Genomic DNA, 13,510 nt, shown 5'->3' with positions numbered 1-13,510 from the left:
TGAAAGTGTAAATATTAGTTGTCAAAGAAAAGAAAGAAAATGTGATGTGTAATTGAATGAAAGAAAATGTGATGTGTAATTGAATGAAAGAAAATGTGATGTGTAATTGAATGGGACTCTTAAACAGGAGAGTCAATATTTGTTGTTAAAGAAAAGAAAGAAAATGTGATGTGTAATTGAATGAAAGAAAATGTGATGTGTATTGTGTAATTGAATGGGACTCTTAAACAGGAGAGTAAATATTGGCGTCGATAATAATAAGGTCAAGAGATGTGGCGTTATGGCTAACTTTTGAGCAAGAGTAGACAAATTAAGACTTTTCTTTTCTTGGTCAAGATAATTAAGTCTTTTCTATATTTGATTACTGGATTTGTACGGGAAATTCATTTCCTGTTTTTTAGGCTAACTCTTTGACTTTCTTTCTCTTTTTTTTGATAACTTTCCTTTGTATTACTTATATATGTAAAGTACAAAGAGAGAGAGAGAATTATTAATAATTTAAACAAGCGAGGAGGCTTAGGACAACGATTCACCATGGGGAATATGGGAAATTTAGGATCTGTGATCTTCTTCTGGGCTCTGCTGGTTGCTGTGGTAGCCATGGCCACCGAGCATCGTCCCATTGAGCGGACTAAAGGCATCAATGGTCTCGACAAGATCATCGTCCGCGACCATCGTGGTCGATCTTTTGAGGTATTTCTTCCGTTTGGTTTAGATTTTTTGTTGTTGTCATGTACAGAAAACATCGTTTCAAATCACCTTTTGAATAGAACCTAACTAGCAAAGTAGTGAATTGTGGCTGCCTTAGACTCCAAGGTCCATTTTTCTTGATGCAGATTCTGATTCATTTTGTTTGTTTGTTCAGGTTTACTTGTATGGAGGACAAGTAACTTCTTGGAAGAATGAGAAGGGAGAGGAGTTACTTGTTATGAGTAGTAAGGTAACTTCTGATTCACTCTATCTCCTATTCAGACCATGAGACAATATTGTTTTATGATTGGCTCTGTATCTACAAATCTACAATAGTTGACTAAGTTGTTATCCAAAGGAGAAGAGATCTAAAACCAGGTGTTAACGTATTGTGCAGGCTATCTTCAATCCTCCAACACCTATTCGTGGAGGGATTCCAATATTGTTTCCGCAAGTATGTGTTTTTTTTTCTTTCTAAATAAATCTTTTTGTTGAAATTAGTTATTGAATAATATGATCTGTTTTTGTTAATGAAATGATTTTTGTGTAAGCGCAGTATAGTAACACCGGTCCACTTCCCTCACATGGATTTGCAAGACAGAGGTTCTGGGAAGTTGAGGCTAATCCACCTCCTTTGCCATCAAAGACTTCTTCTCATGCATTCATTGACCTGATCCTAAGATCATCCGACGATGATTTGAAGATCTGGCCTCACAAGTAAGATTCTTGAAATCTCTCTTTCTCTTTCAACATTTTGATTAGGATTTTTTTACAAAAGAGTATGGACCAATGTGTTGATGATCTCTGTATCCATTTACAGGTTTGAATATAGACTGAGAGTAGCATTGGGGCATGATGGAGACTTGACGTTGACATCTCGTGTTAAGAATTCTGACACTAAGCCCTTTAACTTCACATTTGCTCTTCACCCCTATTTCGCTGTTTCCAATATCAGGTAATCCAAATCTCCCATAGTGAAACGAGACATAAGATATCATCTTTGAATTGTTGAATCAAGCTGGTTGTTGTATGTGTTCAGTGAAATCCAGGTGGAAGGATTGCACAAGTTGGATTACCTTGACCAACAAAAGAACAGAACACGTTTCACTGATCATGAGAAGGTTATAACTTTCAATGCTCAAGTAAGTCCCCCTTCTTTTTTCCTTTTGCCAGTTCAAATTTCAACCCTTCTTGTTTTATATTTCATCACTAATTAAAAAGCTACACCTTCAATAAAAAAAAGCTTGACAGGTTGTACCTAAGCACTCCAGACAACATAAGAATCGTGGACCATAAGAAAAAGAAGACTCTTGTTGTACACAAGGAGGGACAAGTTGATTCAAGTAATTAAACACATAGTTTTGTCAACATTACATAGACACATTATAAACAGTTTGGGTTTTTTAGTACTAATGATGGATGATTCCTCCTAATTATATAATGTGCAGTTGTGTGGAATCCATGGGACAAGAAAGTGTCCGATTTAGGAGTTGACGACTTTAAGCGTTTTGTAACGGTGGAAAGCGCGGCTGTCGAGAAACCAATCACGGTGAACCCAGGCCAAGAGTGGAAAGGAATACTACAAATGTATGTGGTTCCTTCGAGTTGCGCCAGTGGAAAGCATGACCCTAAAAAGTCTTGCATTCATCATCCTTGAAAAAAAAAAAAAAAAAACACACTTCAAAACTGTCTTATTAAAGGATACTTGACGTTCCCAAGAAACATCACATGGCGAACATTTGAAGTTAGTTTGGTCCTCTTGACCAGTTTTATTGTTTTGTAATTGTAGTGTTTCGTAAATCTATGTTACATAATAAAGTGAAAAGGTGCTTTTTTATTGGGTTCAATAATTCTCTGATTATAACAAAATTAGTATACTTAATTATAAATTATAACAATAATTGAATTTGTTATTTTATACTACTATTTATTATTATTGGAGTTTGTAAAAAATCTTAGCCACAAAATGAAATCATCTCCAAGACGTTTCATCATCCATCATCATCCAATAATGAAAAGTTCTCTCTTTTTTCCCTACTCGTGGTTACTCTGTTCTCTCCCCAGGGGTAAAGAAGAGCTCAATCCAACCTGGTTTATCACAATCTCCGATAAGGGTTTTGATAAAGTCTGGAAATTTTGTGTGGATCGTATAGCAAAAGAGTGAGAATTCATCAAATGGGTTCGGTCTCGGGTCAAACCCGAATTGCAATGATGAACCTCTCTGTCTCGTCAGCTGAGAAGAACCCTAATTTTCGCTCGTCCCTTCTCAATTCTAAGGTAATCTTGTTCAGTTTCTTCGAGCTTCACCAAAAAAAAGATGACTTTTTCTGATTCCTTTTGTCTTCTCCTTCGTTTGTGTTTAGAATTCAATTTCAGATAGTTATGGGGTCTCTTCCAAATGCAGTACATTCCTCAGGGGTCAATTCCAAAGAATACTTTTTTCTTGCGTTCACCACGCTCGACCTTTGAGAAAACGAACAGGTAATGAATGCTTGAAATCTGTTATTTTGATTTGCAAAAACCAGACCAATCTCTCTTAGAACTGTAGTTGTGATTTGGTTTAGTGTTTGGTCACGTGAGCTGCGTCATGCCGTTAACGGAAGAGAATGTGGAGAGAGTGCTAGACGAAGTAAGGCCTGCACTAATGGCCGACGGAGGAAACGTGGCGCTGCACGAGATCGACGGGCTTGTTGTGGTTTTAAAGCTACAAGGAGCTTGTGGCTCGTGTCCTAGCTCATCAATGACGTTGAAGATGGGTATCGAGAGTCGTCTCCGAGACAAGATTCCAGAGATTATGTCCGTTGAGCAGTTTCTTGAATCCGAGACAGGAGGGTTAGAGCTGAACGATGAGAACATAGAAAAGGTTTTTTTTTTTTTTAAACGTTTTAGTATGTTTTTAATTTAGCGTCTTGTGTTTTGTAATCGATCTGAATGGGCCCTTTTTTTGGTTTTGTTGTTCAATTAAGGTTCTCTCTGAGTTAAGGCCGTACCTATCCGGTACTGGAGGTGGGGGGCTTGAGTTGGTTGAGATTGATGGTTACATTGTTAAGGTTCGGCTCACTGGACCAGCTGCTGGAGTTATGACTGTTCGTGTCGCGTTGACTCAAAAACTGAGGGAAACGATTCCTTCTATAGGTGCAGTCCAGCTTCTAGAGTGACGTTCACTTTTTTTATTATGTAACCTTTTTATTCATCTACAAAGCTTATTTTTGATTCAATATAATTTTACAGTACTTCCAGATTTTAGAATTAGTAGAATGACTCGTTTTTTCTGAAAGAAAAAAAAAAAAAAAAACTTAATTAGCCAATCAAATTCCGTAATATTTTATTTCCTTGTAACAAATTATTCTCTAAATATTCATTTTATGAAGTGTACTTGGTGAGCAAGGATACTCTTCTTATATTAAGTCGGGAAGAGGTAGAGACTAGAGAGGACGAAACATACACACACACACGTAGTTTCAACAATGTCACGGCTTATCATCAACCGAATGTTCAATCCCTCTGTCTGCAAAAATATCCTCGTAAGCTTCTCTTTCTTTTCCTTTTAAACCTTTTGTATTTGTTGTCTCTGACTACTTGAACATATACAAGGCAGAGACACACAAACGTTCGTCTGTTCTCATCTACATCTTACACGAGCGGGTTGGATTCGGATGATAAGACTAAAGTGAATCAGCCTTTCTCGTCTAGACCAGCCTACCCGTTTCTGTTGATTGACTACATACTTAACAATCCAAAATCTTCCTCGGATGGTCGCATAACAACATGCGATTACAATACTCCCAATGAAAAGCAAGTCTTGATTAAGGACAAGGATCTAAAGGAAGAGGTCTGTGATGCGATGACTGTCGGATTTTCACGTTATGGATTGCGAGTCGAGCTTTACTATAACAACGCCGCTAGTTCATATGGTCCAGCCATCTTTTACGAGCCCACTGACCCCAAGATAGAAAACGTGGCGACTTATCTACCTCCTCTACCCACCGGTTCCCAAATCCAAAGCCTGGCCATGTCATCTTTACCTATACGAGATAAAAATTGGGTAGTGGGTGTCAAATTAGTGGGATCTCAGTTGAGTCTCTGCAGGCCTTTTGGAAGCTGTAAATGGATCAACATCAAAACCATGCCTCACTCTGTAAACCCTTTATCGAACCTCATGTTTTCCAAGAAAGATAAAAGGTTCTACATCCCAACTCTCGGAGGTAACCGCTTGTGTTGTTTGGATCTCCACTCTGAGATACCCGGCTTCACCAAATTCAAGTTTGACGCTCTCCCAAAGTCGGTCTTTCAAGAGTTGACGGACGTGAGTGCATGTTCCAGGACAGACCATCTTGTGGAGTCTCCCACCGGCCAACTTTTCCTCGTCAAGTGGTAATAGCTTTTTTTTTTTTTTTTTTTTTTTTATAAAATACCAATATATATACCAAAATCTCTTTTGCTCGAGTATCATCATATTGGCTCTATCATGTCTTTGCAGGTATGGCGAGGATTCGGAGGACTTTGATGACAACACACTGAATCACGTAACAAGAAAGTTCATGGTGTTTAGAGAGGGGGAACGATCGCATAAACACAGCAAGACCATGATCTATACACAGAAGACATTGGAGATCTTTGCATATTTGTTGGACACAGTGAGGCTTTTTGCGTCCCGGCTAGCTCGTCCCCTGGGCTCAAACCTAACTGCATCTACTTTGTGGGCTATAACTTTGGTGTTTATGATCTCACCACAAAAACTTGCACTACCTTCTGCACTGGAGATAACGTTCCATTAAGGAAATTGAATTTCCCTTACTGGCCTCCTCTCCACTAGCTCATCATAATTGTTATCATTCATATGGCTCTTGTACGTGTTTTTGCTTCACTAATGTTATCGCTGTCTTTGCTTTCCCATGCTATCATTTAGATCCAATGCTATGATACTTCCGTTTCTTAGACCCCAACAAATAGACCTTAAACGGTAACTGTAAATTTCACACTCTCCCCAATGTTTGTGTGATCAGGTATGGTTTGAAACCGAGAAACCAAGCTTAATTTCTCTATAAAACAGAGCATTGTAAAGTTTTGTTTATACGCTTGTGTAAGAACAATAATCTCTTGTAAATGATTAAAGACTCGAGCTCATCGAGAAATAGAACTCATTACATAATACACTTTTGCACGAATTTAAGATTACAGATTAGGCTTAAATTAATATTAGGGTTAACTTAAGATTAAGATTAGGTTTATGAATTCATATAAGTAAGACACACTTTGGCAAGAAAATAATTTAATTATTTATTTCCTGAAACTGATTATCCGCTATATATTCATATTATATTTCTCTCTACTAGGTTTCCATCATAGATGGGGAAGACGACAGAAGAGACACACGACTAATCAAAATCACAAGTCACAACACATAGTGTAGGGTATCAACAATGTCTCAGAGTAGTATTAACCGACTCTTCAATCCCTCTGCCTGCAAAAAATTACTGGTAAGAATTCTATTGCTATGAAATAATTAGGGTTTTTTCCTTCCAACTTTTTTTCTTCTTATTGTCTGACTTCTTTGATATAATTAAACATGGTAGAGACACAAGAACGTTCGTCTTTTCTCGTCTACAGCATACACACACAGCACCGATGGTGAGATGGGAGTTACCGCCAAACTACAAACCCCGATCGATAGCTCCTTCTCGTCTACACCAATCTACCCGTTCCTGTTGATAGACTACGTGCTTAACATCCCCAAGTACTCTCCTGATGGTCGCGTCATTAAGACCCACGAATCAGGTGGTTACCTTGATCACGTTCCCAATGTAAGGAAGATATTGATGAGAGATAAGAAACTGGTTGAGGAGGTTCGTCATGCCATGACAGTAGGGTTTTCACATCATGGATTGCGATTCAAGCTTTCGAAAAATTCCCTAGATATCCACATCGATGACAAATCACCACCTGCATGTGTTCATCTACCTCCTCTGCCTACAGGTTTCCGAATCCAAAGCGTGGCCGTGTCGTCCTCTTCAAGTGACCTAAATAATAGTGAAGATTGGGTCGTTGGTGTCAAGTCCTGGGGATCTCAGTTGAGTCTCTTTAGGCCAGGTCATCAGTGGATTAACATAAAAACCTCGCCCGAGTTTATAAACCCTTTCTCAAGTCTCATGTATTCCAAGAAAGATCAAAGGTTCTACATTCCAGTTCCTGGAGGCGACTACTTGTGCTCCTTGGATCTCTACTTTAAGGAAGGCGACCATCCCGAGTTCATTCTCTTAGCTGATGACACTCCTCAGTCGGTTGTGCCTGAATTGACCCTGCTAAATTCCTCTTCCAGGACAGATCACTGGGTGGAGTCACCCTCCGGGGAACAATTCATCGTCAAGTGGTATATATACAAGACAATGATGTTTTTGAATAAAAATTATACAAAATAGTATAGGTTACTCCACATTTTGTTTTGATTTGACAATTACTCCATACCAACTGTTTTAAGTCTTGCTCACCCTAGCTAGGCATGCATTTAATTGCTCACCAAACACAAAAGGAGATGAAACATGGTATCTTATATTTTGTTCTTATGTGTTTTTAGGTACGGCCACGACCTAGTGCGCAGTCACAACAAAGTGGAAACGCTCGTGCACATGGCATCACAGTTTATGGTGTTTAGAGCGGACGAATCATGAGATGAAAAGTTTGTGTATTACACAGAAGACATTGGTGATCTTTGCATCTTTCTTGGACATAGTGAGGCTTTCTGCATCCCGGCCAGTTCGTGCCCCGGGCTCAAGCGTAACTGCATCTATTTTGTGGGCTATAACTTTGGTGTTTATGACCTCACCACCAAAACTTGCACTACCTTCTACACTGAAGAAGACGTTCCATTAAGGAACTTGGAGTTCCCTTACTGGCCTCCTCCAGTTTCTCTCTACTAGTCTACCCATAATTATTAAATCTTTTTCTCATTAGTTTTATGTGGTATGGTGTCTTTTTTCATTCTATGCTAATACATTAAAATCCCTTTCTACTCTAAGTTCAATGGAAATTTGTGTGGTGTTTTTTTTATTTCTTCCGAAATATAACAAAGACATAGTTATACATGCAGTAATTGTAAAGTTCATATATACTCTCTTCAATGTTCTGACGATTTGTGCATCGAAAAGGCTATAAGTGATCTAGTTCTAGGTGTTTCATTCTTTCCTGGAACAATATTGAATTGTAGCAAAGATGTTTTCGTCTTGGCGTTTCAAATATTTAGACACATAACATATTTTTAAGGAAAAAACATAACACATTTTGGAAGAGAGATAGATAAAAGATAAAATGGACTAAACCCAAACTAAGACCAAACCAGATCATATAACTAACCTAACCAGGTAGCTAAGCTGATATTAAACCAGAAGGCAATGTTTTTACTAGACAGCTGCTCTTTGTTAAAGTCTTAAGACGATAATATTTTCATGTCGTTCCATAATAATAATAATAAAAAAGGAAATGGATTATTAATGTATATCTCCTTAGATTTAGTGTTATCTCCATAAAGATTCTTCTTCTATATATATATTGTGTATAGAGAAGAGAGATAGAATAAAGGATATATGTGTAATTTAGTTGTGTACAAAACCCTTATGTATATGCCTATATATTGTGTAAATCATAATATCAAGACAATAATCAAAGCATTTCCTTACATTGTGAACTTGGTGCGTTCTTTTTATATTACTCTGAGACGACATAGTCTAGGGTTTTTCCGACGATGTCTCAGCTCATCACCCGACTCTTGAAGTCATCTGTCTGCAAAAATGTCATCGTAAGTTCTTTATTTGTTATGTGATAACTTGGAGTTTCCTTTTGGTTCTTACTATGATTACTTATATATATATATATATATATGTGGCCATGCAGAGACACAACAACACCAAGGTTAGGATGTTCAGCTCTAAGCCAACACACCCGTACTTGTTAATTGACCACCTCCTTAAGGCCAACAACTGTTCCAGTGATCAAGTATACTACGATGATGAATTCAGAGAGAGACTCGTGATTAAGGACAAGGGACTCAGAGAAGAGGTCCGAGTGGCGATGACCGATGGAATTCCACATGAACATGGATATAGAGTTACCTTGGAGGAACCGGAGGATGATGATTCCACAAATCTCGTGCTGGTCAATAACACACCATCTGACCCGGTGAAACTTCATCTACCACCTCTGCCTAGTAGTTCTCGAATCCACAACGTGGCAATGTCCAACTCTCGTAACATGATGAAGCATGAATTGGTAGTGGCGGTCAAGTTGATGGGATCTGACGTGTATCTGTGCGAGCCCTTCAGCGGCTCTGGCTCTCAATGGATCAACATCAATACCTCTGGTTCTGTACACCCTTTCTCGAGTCTAATGTATTCAAAGAAGAACAATAAGTTTCTCACTGTTTGTCCTTCTGGACTGTACTATTGGTCCTTGGATCTCCACGCCATGGAGGAGGTGCTTCGGATAGATTTGGAACCCAAGTTCCACTACTTGTCTAATCAAACGGACCATGTAAAGGAGGTGCTTCGGATAGATTTGGAAGAGTTCATCTGGTGTTCCAGAACGGATCACTTCGTGGAGTCACCCTCCGGCGAACATTTCCTCGTCAAATGGTACATAATAACTTTTATATTTATTAATATTTATGCACAAGTTTGGTAATTTAGTATATGCTGAAACATATAAATATCTTATTTGCAGGTTCGGCCAGGAAGGCAAGAACTGGGAAAAGGGAACAATCTACCATAAAACAATAGGGTTTTTGGTGTTTAGAGTGGATACAATATGCGGTGATTTGGTTTACACGGAAGACATTGGAGATCTTTGTATCTTTCTTGGACATAATGAAGCATGCTGTGTCCCTGCAAGCTCGTCTCCTGGACTCAGGCCTAACTCTATCTATTATGTGGGCCGTAACTTTGGTGTTCACGACATCGCAGCCGATATTAGCACTACCTTCTACGCAAAAGATAACCTTCCTTTAACATCAACTGAGTTCCCTTACTGGCCTGCTCCATCCTCTTACTAGTGAATTTGATATCATTGGATGTCCTTTTATATTGCGTGGCTATTTGTGGCCTTCAATATTGTTTCGTGATTGTTTTTTGGGTTTGGTTCATGTACTTGTTTGGTTAGTAGATCTCTGACTATTTGGAATAAAAAATGGCAGAACTCGTTTTACCTTTCTTAATCACAACTAGCTCAACGCATATAAATAATTTGCAGGGTAAAAAGTATAGGCAAACAAGTTCTGAAAGATTTTTGAAAATAAGCAGAGACAAAATGACACAGAATTAAAATGCCTAAGAAATTATCAGTGACTAGAGTTGTCTAGTAGAAAGAATAACACCCTAAAAAAAAAAAAAAAAGAGAGAAAGAGAGATATATTATTAACTGAGATGTTGTAACTCTAGAGGAGCATATGATGATGGTTGTTTTGCTGCGGACCAGCTGAGCCTGGCGGAGGAGGGAGGGCCATGAAAGGGTCTCCAAAAGGATTAGAAGGAGAAGGACATGCTGAGAACTGATGATGATTATGATGATCATGAGGATGAGTGTAATTGTATGGACTCTGATGCATCATCATCATATTTTGTTGCTGTTGTTGTTGCATTGCCATTTGAACGTTAGTGGGAGGAGCAATGTTGTTTGACATTGCAAAAGGATCTTGTTGCATCTCAAATGGGTTTGGTGGTGGTGCTGCTGCTGTGTCTGTGCCACCATGTCCATACCCGGCATTGGTTAGTTGGATCTGTCTCCTAGCTGAATCATCCTCGTACAGACTGTCAAGTAATAGATTGTCGAATCCTCCTGCCTATAAATACAAGAAGTGAAAACAATCCCATGTTAGGTTTTGAGAGTAGAAACAGAGAGTTTTATATTCAAATAGATGCTGTTGTGTTAGATTTAATTACAAGTTTTGTGTTAGGCGTGGGGCGAGGATTGTTGTTGTTCTGAGGAGTGACTAATGCCAGTTCCCAACCGGATCCACCAGTTTCTATTAAACTTAAACTGTTTGATGGGCCTGGAGCTTCTTGACCTGCAGAGACACAAAACATTTCACCAATTTCATTTCTTCCTCCAATAGTGTTACAGAGAAAGTCTCCAGTTTTGGTCAAGAATCAAATTTTTTGCTACCTGGTGGATATATTGCAAGAGCCAATGCATTGCGGTCCTCTATCTCTGTGGCTTTTGGGTTTATCTCACTCAAGCCCTGTGAAGGAGAAGAAAAGGTTGAGAATTTTAGCCAAAAGAGATATAATAAGTACACATGAGGATGATGTGTAGAAGAAGATTCACCAGCAGATCATCAGTGTCTATCAAGAATGAAGGTTTAGCTTCTTCCTCTTCTATTTTTTCTTTTTCCTCTTCTTCTTCTTCTTCTTGGATAAGAGGTTGTTCTCCTTCGGTGTTTTCATTTCCGGTTTCTGCAGGTTCTTCAGGCTGCGCACATTGTTCTTCTTCTTCTTCTTGTAGTTCTTCCTCCTCTTTTTCCTGATACTCCTATAAAACAAAATGCCAGTCATATAAAAAAGACTTGTTTTGGATCAATATCAACCAAATATGATGAGAGTTGAGTTTCTTACCAGCTTTTTCTGAACAGAACCACTTTGAGGCGCTTCTTTAATGTAATCTTCCATTGTTACAAGAAAAGAAGGAGGAGGCTGAAACAAGTTTTTAGATATTACTTCTTTTGAGCTGATCAATCTTCACAATTTCATTTATCACAAGTTAAGAAAAAACCTGTCTTAAGGTTGGAAACTGAAAGTTTCTAGCGAGCTCTAGACCTTTGCAGTACTCATAAAAATCAGCCAGCTTTTCAGCCTGTGCAGTTGAAAACATTAATAGACAAGCTTCATGAAGATCAAGACTTAGTCTATAGCTTTAGAGCTTTACCTGTTCGCCAGCTCGTTTGTATATATTTAGAGCTTTCACTGCATCATGTCTTGACATTTCAAAGAACTGAGTCAAGAGCAGAGATATATACTTTAGTGATACTAACTTAAAGAACTGAAGTAAAATGATACTAAAGAAGAGGAGATTTTTTCTACATACCATGTCGACAAGATTAATGATTCCATCATTAATAGCACAGTATATTTTGAAGCTTTCTTTAAGCACCAATGCAAGAGCGTATTGGATTAGGTAGTTGCTATAGGCTGTTCCTTCAGGCTGCAAAGCTGAAAACAGATTAAGAAATCGTCTGATGTAAAAAACAAAAACAAAAAAAAAAATTGGAAGATTTTAGAGTTTGGATATATAACTTTTACCTGACAACCAATAAGCCTGTAAAGCAGTTGTTGCAAAGCAGGTAACTGCTCTAGGAGTTCTTCATCAGACAACATCCTTGTTCTGTACGTTTGAGAAGCATTGGAATCTACGTTCTGGAAGAGATTGATTTTTGAGTATATAATGAGATTCTTGTGTTTGTTTAAATAAAGGGTGAGAATGAAGTTGAGAAACAAACCTTGGAAGATGCACCTGAGCCTTTTGGTAAACGTTCTGCTTCTATGTCATACTTCAAAACCCGATAGCATTCAAGCCGCTCTTCGAGGAAAAGCGCGTATGTCCTAATCCATGCAGAACAATCCCAAGCTGAAACAAAAAGTCAAGAAAAGTTCTTTTTAGCAATTTTCACTAACACACCAAAGCTATGGAACTAAAGATATAGGAGAGGCTATTCACCAAGAGGACTTGTGTCGTCTTTGAAGTTGGATATTCGAAGCATATGTCCTCTGCGAGAGTAATTGAGAAGCTCTTCTCTGAATGTTGGATCACCTTCTCTTAATGTTCTATGAATGACTATTAACACCTTGATCGCAACCTACGTAATGGAAACGCAATCTAAGCAAAACCCTAAAAACAGAGTTTTTTTTTTTAATGGAAGTTTTTAAGTAAAAGTTTATAAAACTCACAACCCAATTGCGAGTTTTTGACAATCTCTTGGCTAATGCGTGAATGCAGTAAGCAACATCTGCTCGTGGTTGGACCACAGATGTAGCCGAGAATATTTCTGCACAAAGATGTAAAAACTCATAAACGCCTCTGATCATAACCAAAATCAAAAGGGTTTTGGTAAGGTACTTACTACGCATATGACGTTCTTTAGGAGCAGATTCTACATGATTTGTGGCCTTGACGATCGCAACATCCAAATCCTATTTTCATATTAAAATGTTCATAGGTTAATGACATAATTTTTTTAAAAAAAATGTTAGAAACCAAAAGTATTTGAATTATGAAATATGTGAGTCTGACCTTGAATTCGCTGTTGACTTTGGCGATGCTTACGGTGGTGGAATCTTTGATTGCTCCGACGGCTTTACGGAAACTGTGAAACGTTGCCATCTAGCGAATAAATCGGAATCTGGAAAAACGTTGTTAATTTATTCCGGCGATCACCGGAATTGTGTAAAGATCTGGTTACGATGGATAGGGATATAAAGAGGAAGGAGAAGATAAAAAGGGATGATGAAGAAGAAGAAGACGAAGACGAAGACCAAGTTTGGTATATATGCTCTGTTGTTGTTGTTACTTGTTAGTCGCCTTACAACGAACAGAACACAATAACAGACTTTTCAACAAAAAGCTCTTCTCTCTCTATCTCTTCTTGCCTTACCATGACGTGCGTAACGGAATCTTGATTTTTTTTTTAATTTAAATAAAAAAATTTATAAAATAGATTTTCATTGTAATTTATCGTAATAAGTTGTATCGAAATAGTATCTCATTTACCAAATCAAAAGAAACGTTTAACCTTAACAGATCAAGAACTATATAATCGGTAATTTCTAAAATAATGTATCCG

At 38.1% G+C, this 13,510-nt stretch overlaps 6 protein-coding genes across 6 annotated transcripts; 5 read left to right on the top strand and 1 right to left on the bottom strand.

The window, feature by feature from the left end:
• Window positions 1-225: 225 nt before the first annotated feature.
• On the top strand, window positions 226-2,537 carry LOC104717664 (Galactose mutarotase-like superfamily protein). The gene is made up of 8 exons (XM_010435272.3): window positions 226-693; window positions 866-940; window positions 1,088-1,144; window positions 1,247-1,407; window positions 1,511-1,645; window positions 1,730-1,832; window positions 1,934-2,033; window positions 2,139-2,537. Exons 1-8 carry the CDS (start codon window positions 535-537, stop codon window positions 2,345-2,347), a joined length of 999 nt encoding a protein of 332 aa, XP_010433574.1. The 5' UTR covers window positions 226-534; the 3' UTR covers window positions 2,348-2,537.
• Window positions 2,538-2,647: 110 nt separating this feature from the next.
• On the top strand, window positions 2,648-3,931 carry LOC104717662 (nifU-like protein 3, chloroplastic). The gene is made up of 4 exons (XM_010435270.3): window positions 2,648-2,967; window positions 3,054-3,171; window positions 3,255-3,553; window positions 3,657-3,931. The coding sequence occupies exons 1-4, from the start codon at window positions 2,866-2,868 to the stop codon at window positions 3,846-3,848; spliced, it is 711 nt and encodes a 236-aa protein (XP_010433572.1). The 5' UTR covers window positions 2,648-2,865; the 3' UTR covers window positions 3,849-3,931.
• Window positions 3,686-5,591, top strand: LOC104717663 (uncharacterized). The gene is given in 5 exon segments (XM_010435271.3): window positions 3,686-3,825; window positions 4,062-4,214; window positions 4,289-5,064; window positions 5,171-5,282; window positions 5,285-5,591. Coding segments are annotated over 4 exon segments (1,167 nt in total). The 5' UTR covers window positions 3,686-3,825; window positions 4,062-4,157; the 3' UTR covers window positions 5,507-5,591.
• Window positions 5,592-5,902: 311 nt separating this feature from the next.
• Window positions 5,903-7,736, top strand: LOC104720114 (uncharacterized). The gene is made up of 3 exons (XM_019231014.2): window positions 5,903-6,170; window positions 6,267-7,060; window positions 7,265-7,736. Exons 1-3 carry the CDS (start codon window positions 6,114-6,116, stop codon window positions 7,356-7,358), a joined length of 945 nt encoding a protein of 314 aa, XP_019086559.2. The 5' UTR covers window positions 5,903-6,113; the 3' UTR covers window positions 7,359-7,736.
• A 692-nt stretch (window positions 7,737-8,428) lies between these two features.
• On the top strand, window positions 8,429-9,730 carry LOC109126811 (uncharacterized). Its single transcript, XM_087469811.1, has 3 exons — window positions 8,429-8,482; window positions 8,578-9,314; window positions 9,403-9,730. The coding sequence occupies exons 1-3, from the start codon at window positions 8,429-8,431 to the stop codon at window positions 9,728-9,730; spliced, it is 1,119 nt and encodes a 372-aa protein (XP_087325937.1).
• A 154-nt stretch (window positions 9,731-9,884) lies between these two features.
• On the bottom strand, window positions 9,885-13,333 carry LOC104717661 (putative clathrin assembly protein At4g25940). Its single transcript, XM_010435269.3, has 14 exons — window positions 12,961-13,333; window positions 12,791-12,860; window positions 12,618-12,715; window positions 12,388-12,526; window positions 12,170-12,297; window positions 11,973-12,086; window positions 11,758-11,874; window positions 11,599-11,664; window positions 11,446-11,526; window positions 11,289-11,366; window positions 11,002-11,205; window positions 10,840-10,915; window positions 10,617-10,741; window positions 9,885-10,516 (listed from the first exon to the last, which is right to left on the bottom strand). The coding sequence occupies exons 1-14, from the start codon at window positions 13,048-13,050 to the stop codon at window positions 10,112-10,114; spliced, it is 1,791 nt and encodes a 596-aa protein (XP_010433571.2). The 5' UTR covers window positions 13,051-13,333; the 3' UTR covers window positions 9,885-10,111.
• Between the last annotated feature and the right edge of the window lie 177 nt (window positions 13,334-13,510).

This window comes from Camelina sativa, chromosome 10 (assembly GCF_030686135.1).
Source record: "Camelina sativa cultivar CO46 ecotype springtype chromosome 10, ASM3068613v1".
In the NCBI taxonomy this organism is placed as follows: domain Eukaryota; kingdom Viridiplantae; phylum Streptophyta; class Magnoliopsida; order Brassicales; family Brassicaceae; genus Camelina; species Camelina sativa.
This window is presented reverse-complemented; position numbering and strand designations above follow the sequence as displayed.

Bases quoted from the DNA above. Each gene is read 5' to 3' on its own strand.
- LOC104717664 (XM_010435272.3), top strand. From the start codon at position 535: ATGGGGAATATGGGAAATTTAGGATCTGTGATCTTCTTCTGGGCTCTG. The intron at 1,833-1,933 runs GTAAGTCCCCCT...AATAAAAAAAAG, and splicing joins TTATAACTTTCAATGCTCAA to CTTGACAGGTTGTACCTAAG. The intron at 2,034-2,138 runs GTAATTAAACAC...TATAATGTGCAG, and splicing joins GGAGGGACAAGTTGATTCAA to TTGTGTGGAATCCATGGGAC.
- LOC109126811 (XM_087469811.1), top strand. From the start codon at position 8,429: ATGTCTCAGCTCATCACCCGACTCTTGAAGTCATCTGTCTGCAAAAAT. The intron at 8,483-8,577 runs GTAAGTTCTTTA...GTGGCCATGCAG, and splicing joins CTGTCTGCAAAAATGTCATC to AGACACAACAACACCAAGGT. The intron at 9,315-9,402 runs GTACATAATAAC...TCTTATTTGCAG, and splicing joins GAACATTTCCTCGTCAAATG to GTTCGGCCAGGAAGGCAAGA.
- LOC104717661 (XM_010435269.3), bottom strand. From the start codon at position 13,050: ATGGCAACGTTTCACAGTTTCCGTAAAGCCGTCGGAGCAATCAAAGAT. The intron at 12,087-12,169 runs GTTTGTTTCTCA...AATCTCTTCCAG, and splicing joins GCTCAGGTGCATCTTCCAAG to AACGTAGATTCCAATGCTTC. The intron at 10,742-10,839 runs GTAGCAAAAAAT...GTGTCTCTGCAG, and splicing joins TCTTGCAATATATCCACCAG to GTCAAGAAGCTCCAGGCCCA.
- LOC104720114 (XM_019231014.2), top strand. From the start codon at position 6,114: ATGTCTCAGAGTAGTATTAACCGACTCTTCAATCCCTCTGCCTGCAAA. The intron at 6,171-6,266 runs GTAAGAATTCTA...TAAACATGGTAG, and splicing joins CTGCCTGCAAAAAATTACTG to AGACACAAGAACGTTCGTCT. The intron at 7,061-7,264 runs GTATATATACAA...ATGTGTTTTTAG, and splicing joins GAACAATTCATCGTCAAGTG to GTACGGCCACGACCTAGTGC.
- LOC104717662 (XM_010435270.3), top strand. From the start codon at position 2,866: ATGGGTTCGGTCTCGGGTCAAACCCGAATTGCAATGATGAACCTCTCT. The intron at 2,968-3,053 runs GTAATCTTGTTC...GTTTGTGTTTAG, and splicing joins CGTCCCTTCTCAATTCTAAG to AATTCAATTTCAGATAGTTA. The intron at 3,554-3,656 runs GTTTTTTTTTTT...TGTTCAATTAAG, and splicing joins ACGATGAGAACATAGAAAAG to GTTCTCTCTGAGTTAAGGCC.